Source organism: Curcuma longa, unplaced genomic scaffold, assembly GCF_044706935.1.
Source record: "Curcuma longa cultivar G26 ecotype Majalengka, Jawa Barat unplaced genomic scaffold, ITB_CL_G26_1.1 contig_19948, whole genome shotgun sequence".
Classification (NCBI taxonomy): domain Eukaryota; kingdom Viridiplantae; phylum Streptophyta; class Magnoliopsida; order Zingiberales; family Zingiberaceae; genus Curcuma; species Curcuma longa.
The window spans coordinates 1-9,675 of record NW_027431234.1 but is presented as its reverse complement, the minus strand read 5'-3'; the positions used below and the strand labels follow the sequence as shown (position 1 = coordinate 9,675).

Below are 9,675 nucleotides of genomic sequence, written 5' to 3'. Positions count from 1 at the left end.
ATGCCCAAGTGCTATACCACCAATACATCGAAATGCAGATGTGGACTACTAGCAAAAATTATCACCTCATGGACTGATGATAACCCAGACAGGAGATTTGCCATATGTTCACTATATGAGGTATGGAAAAGTTAACATTATTTGTCATTTTTTTTTCAAAACTTGGGCATTTAATCTCATAAATAACTTGGAATCGCAGAATGAAGGAGGGTGTGGTTTCTGGACATGGATTGATGATGAGATCTGTAGTAGATCAACACAAGTAATACCAGGATTGCTAAGAAGAATAAACAAGTTGGAGGCTGATGCTAAAAGTGCAGAGAATACTATGAAGGAGTTGAAGACCGAAAATTGCAAGTTGGAGGCTGAATTGGATAAAACAAAAAAAATAATTAGACACATATTTGTGGTGATAATGTGTTGGATAATTTGGGTTGTCATACACGCTGTTGTGGTCTCTTCAGATGAAGATAATTAACTTCGTTTTATTGTATTTGATAAATTTGAAATAGTTTTTTGTAGTAAACTGTAAACTTGTTCTGTATTTGTTTTATTGTAGACTTATTTAGTAAACTGTAACTTTCTTTCTCGTTTTCTCCTTAATTCGAAGTTGTGGGATTGGAATATGTCAAACCAAATGTTTGATTTTTTTGTGGCATTTTGTCTTATGGCATTTTGTCTTATGGCATTGTCAAAGCGGAGATATACATACCCAGCACTAAGGGTGGGAAAAAATACTGAATTTTCGGTATACCGCACATACCATACCGATATTTACCGTCCATATCCATTAATTAATTAAGGACGTAAAACAAATATTTTCATCACTTTTAAAATACCTTTTAAATCATTTTATATTTAAATAATGAAAACTAAAATAAAACAAAAATACAAGCCAAACATAGCGTAGCTCTAGCAAAAATGTGATAATTGTAAAAATGGCAAACATAAAATGATCTAAAAAAACTTTAATGCAAATTATTTCTTAATCATTAAAAAAACAAAAACGAAAACAAAATTGTTCTAAACAAAGATGGCAGATTACATTGAACATCCACAACCGAACATGGCAATCACATCAAGTTCATGTATCATAACTTGCAAACCTGGACCCAACATCCCAAGAACTGTCGGTTTTCGCATGTTTCGGCCGGCACGAATCACTTCATCCACCAGAAGCAGTTGGGAAGCAATAACAGGTCTGTAAACAGATATAGAACCAGTAGCTAAATGGCTAGTGAGAATCAAGTAAATTATCGGCGGTAGTGTCCAGTAATTCTTACCCTGAGTTTATGAGCTGACGTTTTACCGAGTAGTTATCGAAGATGCTGTCCACTGAGACTGATCGACCAGCTGGTCGATCAGCCTCAGCTGATCAACCATTGGTCGATCAGCAGGGGTGGTATGCATTTTACACTTGGAACTAGCTCAAACATCTATACGACAAGAGACTGCAAACAGAAATGCTAACGCTAGAGTGCAGTTCTCATTAGAAAAATAGCTGCTGGTTAATTAAGCATTCCAAAAACACAAACACAAATCAACTCGTTTATATTCCAGATCGAAAGTTTAATGAGGAAACAAAGACTAAATGGACACACAATTCTGACAAAGTTCATAATTAAGATTTTGAAATCGTTTGCAGCAGCAGCATCTTGGTGAGCAGTGTTTCACAGGTCAGCTAAATCAAAAGTTCTAGACAATGAACTCTGGAATAGGGAATTCTGGAATTCTGGTACATCTCTTCGAGATACCACCACACTCTTGTTAGCAACATCACGAGGTCCAACTTCAATTCTCAATGGAACTCCCTGCAAACAATTGAAATCAAATGAGACAAATCATACAAGTCAAACTGAAAATATGGGCAAGTTCATAATTAAGTTTGAAGATCCAATTCTGCAGGTTGGGTAGATAAACCTCCACAAGATAACTGCCAAGGAAGATATGCATCATCACAACTAAAAAACAAAAGCCTTGTAATATCCTCATCATTAAGATGCTAATGCTATAAACATAAACTGAAACTCAAACATAGAACCAAAATATAGCCATTGAGTTATGATCATGCCTTCATCTCCCAAAAGTTGAATTTCCATCCAGGAGTCTTTTGCTCTGAGTCATCAACTTTGACCTTGATTCCTGCTTTATGAAGTAAATCTTTGAGCAAGGACACAGCATCCATTATAACTTAGTAAAGAAACAATGAACTCTGGAATAGAGAATTCTGGAATTCTAGAACTTAGCAGAAGTCTGTTCTTTAAGTTGAATGTCAAGTAATATGGAATTCTGGAATTCTTATAGAACCTAAACAATGAACTCCAAGTAATAGGGAATTCTGGAATGCTTTGTAAAATTTGGGTCAAAGAACAAGAATCTAGCAATGCTTTGTAACTAAATTATCATGATACATAGCACCCAAAGAACAAGAAAAACTAATTTGGCTCAAAGAATTAGAGAAATGCAAGAAAAATTCCATTATTAGTTGTGTGATGTTCAAAAACTAATTTTTACCCAAATTCCTTTCACTAGCAAAATCTTGAACATTGCCCAACATTTGATAAATCTTCTTGCTCTTTGCCGCCACCTCTCACATCCTGTTGACAAAAAACTTATGTTTAATATTAACAATTATATCCAAAACATAAAATCAAAGTATAATGAGTTAAACCTTAGCTTGGTTTCTACTCTTTGCCGCCACCTTTTTCACAATTTGCTCAACTTTAGATTGCATTCTTTTTGTTGGTGGACGTCCACGAGCTCTTACTTTTAGTGGAGTGTGGAACTCCTTGCTCTCTATTCTAGATTCCACATGTATCGTGTTGCTATCATGATCACCATCTATTGAATCAACACTGTTACTATCCATGAGTCTTTGTTTTGCATCTTTCAATATCCTCATTAAAATAGAGAAACTCTCATCATTTGTGGACCCAAGATGATGGACTTCTTGTATCAAGGGTTGAAGATTATTATATCTTTGTCTTTCTTCTTCATGAAAATAAGAATCATCATAAATATTGGTGATGCCTTGATACCGTCGTTTAATGTCTTTGCGCCATCGTTCTAAAATATACTTTTCTGGAACTCTAGTGGCATTTGTTTTGATAAGAACAGAAAGCATGTGTCTACACAAAATTCCTCGAAACTCAAATAGACGGCACAAACATTTCAGCTCACAGTCCACCTCATTATATTGTACTAACAATGGAATATTTTTTGGAGTTTCTCCCTCTTTTCCCAATACAATTTCCACCACTTCATATAAGATAATTGACCCTTCTTGCTTCACAAAGGAAGTGTTACAAAATATCAAACTCCTGATTTCATCCTGAAATAACTTGAATATCTTATTAGTATAAACACTTTGAAATTGCTTTTCAATTGGATGACCACTAATGACCGGAATAATTGAGTTGAAAGATGCAAAATCAGAATTATTTTCCTTTTCAATCTTGCTTTTCAAAGCGTTGTCATACTATTCAACAAACTGCTTCAAAGTTGTTTTTGAATGAACATAACCATCAAAAAAGGCATTCATACTCTCACTTCTTTGACTTGTTGACATTCCTGCCCAAAATTTATCTTTCACATACACAGGCATCCACTTATGGCGACAACTCCATAAAGAACTCAACCAATCATTGTTCTCCAAATTAAAATCTTGAATCAGTTTTTTCCAATTGCTATCACATTCTTCAAAAGATAAAGAATTATAAACAATATTTTTCAGATTTTTCTTTATCAACTTATAGTTGACATGATTACCAAACTTGGCTGGAATTTTTTTCATTATATGCCAAAGACATAAGCGATGATGAGAGTCTGGAAATACCTCAAGAATTGCAATTTCCATGGCTTTGCACTGATCCGTAATAATACCTCGGGGAGCTCGTCCTCTCATGCATGTCAACCATGATTTAAATAACCAAATGAATGTTTCAGAGTCTTCACTGGATATCAAGCCACAACCAAGTAACACAGATTCACCATGATGATTTACTCCAACAAATGGAGCAAACGGCATATCATAACTATTGGTGAGATATGTAGTATCAAATGTAATGACATCAGAAAAATACTCATATGAAGCCCTACATCTAGCATCAGTCCAAAATATATTTCTTATACGACAATCTTCATCTACATCGATCGTATAAAAGAAATCTGAATTTCTACTTTGCATACGACAAAAGTAATTATTTAAGGCTTTTGCATCACCATGCCCGAATCTTAATCTGCGTGCTTCAACTACATAATTTCTGCACTTTCTCTCATCATATGATAAATTTTCATAGCCACCTGCTTCAGCAACAAATGATTGAAAACTCTTACTCAATGTTATTCCCGCTTGATCATTCAACTCTAATTTCCTCTTAGTTTGGGAATCTAACACTTTGTTGCATCTAAAATGTCTCGACTTCCTTGGACTTAATGGATGATTGTGTTCAAGGTGAATACTATTAATGAGAAATAACCCATCATCTTGGACTTTAATATTTATGCGTGCTTTGCAATCCGTTTTGCTACAAGGTCTAGGATAAAAAGAACTTTTACCTTTGTAAACACTTTTACCATTTTTAGAACATCCATATGAAATGTACTTCTGCTGACCATCATCCCCTTTTTTAGAGTACATTTTTGAAATACCAAAACCAAGACCTTGGGCATACTTTTTATAAAAATCACGAGCTTCCTCCTCAGATGGAAAATGCATCCCAACTTGTGGAGTATCAATTTCCTTACTATTTGATGAATCCCCTAATTCTTGTAAATCATTATCATTTAATGGCACACATGATTCAATCATTGCTAGCTCCATGACAATTTTAGGACCTGCTTTTGACAGTAAAAATTTAAATTTAAACAATGAATCAGTATATGTATGCATCAGTATATTTAAACTAACAAAATGTATTCAAACGAATAAAAGAAATTGAAAAAATTTTCAAAACCAAAAGTAAAATAAGCATGTGATATATTTTCTTCCAGCAATTTGTAGTAAAAAGCAAGTGTATTTAGCCTAACCTACTTAACCCAATTAATCTAATTAACACTTGTTAATTACAACCAAACCTAACATTAACCCTAACTCTTTAGTCGATCAGTCCCAAAATACAACCTATCACAACATAAGTATAACAACACGTACACCCTACAAATAGATCATGCTTAATCCCACACCAACAGAGCATTATCAATTCAACAGTAAACCATACTCACCTCCAATTGTAGTAGATGCCCTAGATTCCAAGCTTCTGTTCAACTCCTTGCAGCCAAAACTCGAAAGATTTATCCGACCACAACGACAACTGTGCAAAGGAAAAGGACCGATCAAAGGAAATTTAACATCATTCAAAAACCCAAAACCCAAGACCCAATCAAAACCTAAATCAACTACCTTACCGATTGCCTCTTCTTCTTCAGTTTTCTTGCTCGTAATCAATCGGTGTCTCCCTCACGCGCACAACCAGCAAAGCTACTGCGCGATGCCCTGTATAAGCAGGGAGCAGTGCGAGAAAGAACCTTTGAAATCTGACATTCTCAGAACCTAGTGCATCTCTGAGCCCAGCATAACCAATGGTGGTCCGGTGATGGCAAAAAGTGGATCTCACCGTCTCGGGACTCACCGCCGTCGCCGTTGTCGCCTATGGATTTACTGCAGAGTGGATTGTAGCTCCAACTTTGCCGAAGTTGTCTCCTGCGTTTTCGGCGGCGAAGGAGGAAAAACGAAGGGAGCGGCGTTTCGGGAGCGGGCGGCGTTCGTCGGAGGAGGAGGAGCGGCGCGGAGATTGCTGGCGAAGGAGGAGGAGGAAAAGATCCGGCGGAGATTGCTGGCGAAGGAGGAGGAGGAGGAAGAGACGAGGGTTAGGGTTTTCGGCGCGGAGAGGAAGAGACGAGGGTTCGGTTCGGTCTGATTTTTCGGGAGCGGGAAGAAGAGGGGGAAAAACGCAGGAAACCCACGCACGTCGTCGTCGTCGGAGGAGCGTTCGTCGGAGGGGGAGGGAGCGGAGATTTACGTTTTCGCCGAAGGAGGGAAAGGGGTTTTGGCGAAGGGGGAAGGATTTCGGGATTTTGGGAGAGGGGGAGAGAACATGAAACCCACGTGGCAGTCCACGTGGCATGGCACACGTGGACCGCCACGTGTGTCATGCTGCGATTCCTGCTACGGTTTTGGGAGGAACAAAATTGTGAAGAAGAAAAAACAGGAGAGCTACAGTGGTTGGGTTCAAGAAGTTCCAGGCGGCGACAGGACGAGATCCGCCGCCCGAGCGTCGGCGTCCCACCGCTGATGTCGCACAGCGCCCTTGCCGCTGCCTGCACGGCGTGGCCCGACACCGGGACCGGCCCCAGCCCCAGCGTGAGCTCCAGGGTTACCACTCCCTCATCCGCTTCCACCTCCGTCCCAGGCTCGCCCTGGCTCACGTGCGACGCGGCCGACGACGACATCGTCTCCTCCTCCACCTCCTCCTCGTTTTCCTCCTCTTCATTTCCGACGCTAATGGCGGACTCCACTGGCGGCGGGGCCGGCGCTTTGGCGGGCTTGGCGACGCCGGGGCGCTTGAAGCGGGAGCGCGGCTTGTTGACTTTGTGCAGCCCAGCGTCGGCAGGCTTGGAGACGTGACGGATGTCGCAAACGGCGGCCTTCAAGGGCGGCGCAGGGGCGGCGGCCGCAGTATCGGAGGGCATCTGCGAGACAGGGGAACTCATCTCCACTCTCCTTCCAACTATGCAATTCAGTCTTGTTGGTAAACAAACGCGGAATTTACTTATCTTTTACACTTAGATCTCGAGCTGCCTATGTTATGCATGTAATTGTACGGTCTCCTTGGAATCTGACGACCTCCCAACAGCAGTGCATTTGCTCCCAGTGATCTAGAAAATCTTTGGCTCTCTTTCTCCCTTTTTCTTTCCCGAAAGACTTACATGACATAACAGAAGCGTTTCAACTGGGAAATTAAGATTTAATGCCAGTGACATCCATACATCTTGCACTTACTATTCAACTTATTCAAAGTTTAAATTTGGTATAAAATTTTAATCTTCCTTCGCTTGTCCGAAATTTGGAGTTTAAAATGGTAAGTCTAATTTGATGGCAGGCGGAGGGTACTTCTGCCGAGTCTATAGCCGCTATTGCTAAAATTGACATTGTCAAACAGCGGATGGAAGCAGCATACGAGACATTGCAGGTAAAGCCTTATGCTCCAATTATTTATCTCGGATAAGCAAGTAAAGACATGCTCTAATCGTCTGTATCACACATTCAATTATCTGATTAGATTTGTTGCTCTTTTTAAAAAAAGTAGGATGCTGCTGGCTTGACCCAATTAAGTGCGAGTGTGGAGGATGTTTTTGCAAGTGGGGATCTTCAGCAGGCCGCAGAAACCTTGGCCAATATGAGGCATTGCTTATCAGCTGTTGGTGAGGCAAGTTTTATTTCTTCCATGGTTTGCTTGGTTAAACATAGTTTTCTCTCGGATGACATTTAACTTAGAGGAACGATTGTGATCTCAGGTCGCAGAGTTTGCAAATGTGAGAAAACAGCTTGAAGTGTTGGAAGATAGGTTAGAAGAAATGGTTCAACCACGAATATCTGATGCTCTTCAAAATCGCAAGGTCAACCCTTCTCTTGTCCTTTTATATGAACTATGTCTGCTTATTTATTGTTGAATTTCTCTAGAATATACCTCCTACCTAGTATGTGAGACACTGACTTGTCTTATGCTACACATATATATTTTAAGGTCGAAGATGTTCAAGATTTGCGACGAATACTTGTTCGTATTGGAAGATTCAAATCTTTGGAATTGCAGTATATTAAAATAGGAATCAGACCCTTGAGAAAACTTTGGGAAGGCTTTGAATCCAGACAGCAAGTTAACAAACTTGAATTGGAAAAACACCGTGATCAAACTAACTCTATTTCTTTCTCTAGCTGGTTGCCAAGTTTCTATGATGAGGTTCTACTATATCTTGAACAAGAGTGGAAGTGGTATGTTCTTTATTCTTCTTGAACATTTTTTTGCTTGACAAGATTATACCTGTTTGAACTTGATATTGATGATTATTTTAGTTACAACTATTATAACATTATTTTGTATCATCAAAAAGGTCAAAAAATGGTATTTGGAAAAAAATCAAGGAAATTACAAAGTTTGATGGGTGATTGATCTGTTTATCAGTGTATGAAGCATAATATGTTGGTAGGTTATGGTAGTAAAGACCAAAGATCGAAATTGACAACAGATCAAGATCTTGAACATTGATATATTGATAGTAACCACCACTAGTGACATAGGAATCCTAGCTTAATGCTAGGTATATGAGAACTTCTGTCATTTGTTGCTTCTAGATCATAGGATTATCTTTTTAATTGTGTTACTATAAGCAAAACTGTTTGCTTAGTTGGAATATACTAAAACTGAACTATTTAGGATTTACTAAACTCTTAATAGGAAACTATTTCCGTCATCTAGATGTTGTAGGATAGCTGTAATGCATGACTCAGACTGACTAAAGGGAAGGGCTAAATAAGTGGTCGCCTAAAAATAAAATTCTTTCAAGCAACAACACAAACAAACAAGTTGATCATTGGTTGAGTAAGGTGGTCGTGTGTGGATTCAGTCGATCATGTCAATATTTATGGAATGTCAATGTAAGATAAAATAATAATAATAAAGATAATGTTAAAAAATGATTTTTTGTGGTTTAGATCCCAACTCTTACTCTACGACCCATTGATTCATTAGGTGAACAACTTGTTAGTCTTTCAATAGAGTCCAAGGTTTGGAAGGATTAATTGAGCCTCCTCTAGTTGATATTTTCCTGACTCAAAAGTCAAACTTAAGCGTTATCTTAGTTGAGCTCAAAAGAGATATTTGAGTTTGATTCAACTTATTTTATGTGGGAGTGTAGCTCATATGTCAATGCATTTATTTTGTGAAGCAAGTTGGATAGAGCTTGTTTATGAAATGATCCTAGTGTGAGCTGAAGCTTTGGTGTTGGTTGTCTAAAATTTAGCTTCTATTTGATGGCCGAGGCTCTGAACTTGATGAAAATTCCATCCATGTAGTGTCTATAATCAGTTTGCTGGCAAGTTTCTATGTGATCTTATGATCTATCAACAAGCTTGTTCCAAGTTACTTTGAGAATCAATCCTGACACTGAGCATCTGAGTCTTGTCCTGCCTAAAATTATTAAATGCCTAGCTTCAGAATTCATTATTTTGACAAACAAATATTCCTTTAAAATGCTTGAATCAAACTTCTCATGAACTATCCAACTGATATATCTACCAAAATGGCCAGTTAATCTAGTTTTACCTTCCTATTGCGAAGGATATTTCTGTAACTTGAGCTTCAGTCACCATGTAAATGACAATGGAACTTTATCAAGGCTTGTCCTTTCAAGTTATTGTTGAGGGATTATAACTTATAAGTGATAAATATTCTTTTGATTGATGGCTCATAAACATCATGGAAATTCTTCAAGTTATATGCTTTATCCAAGGGTTTATGGTTCGACATAAATATTAATATCCTTATCAAATGCTATACCTATTTTCTCCTTGATGTTTTATTCATTTGGTGTGTTTTGTACTATACTTGATACTTTGAGTAGTCGGTAACAATTTCTTGTTATTTTCTTGATCCAGAGAAATTTAGGTCCATTCCA

At 38.2% G+C, this 9,675-nt stretch overlaps 1 protein-coding gene and 1 pseudogene across 1 annotated transcript; one reads left to right on the top strand and one right to left on the bottom strand.

Annotated features, from left to right (window-relative positions):
* Positions 1 to 6,229: 6,229 nt before the first annotated feature.
* On the bottom strand, positions 6,230 to 6,711 carry LOC141817274 (uncharacterized; annotated as a pseudogene).
* Position 6,712: 1 nt separating this feature from the next.
* On the top strand, positions 6,713 to 8,094 carry LOC141817277 (conserved oligomeric Golgi complex subunit 7-like). Its single transcript, XM_074704953.1, has 5 exons — positions 6,713 to 6,749; positions 7,101 to 7,190; positions 7,308 to 7,427; positions 7,516 to 7,617; positions 7,746 to 8,094. Exons 2-5 carry the CDS (start codon positions 7,164 to 7,166, stop codon positions 8,013 to 8,015), a joined length of 519 nt encoding a protein of 172 aa, XP_074561054.1. The 5' UTR covers positions 6,713 to 6,749; positions 7,101 to 7,163; the 3' UTR covers positions 8,016 to 8,094.
* Positions 8,095 to 9,675: the final 1,581 nt, after the last annotated feature.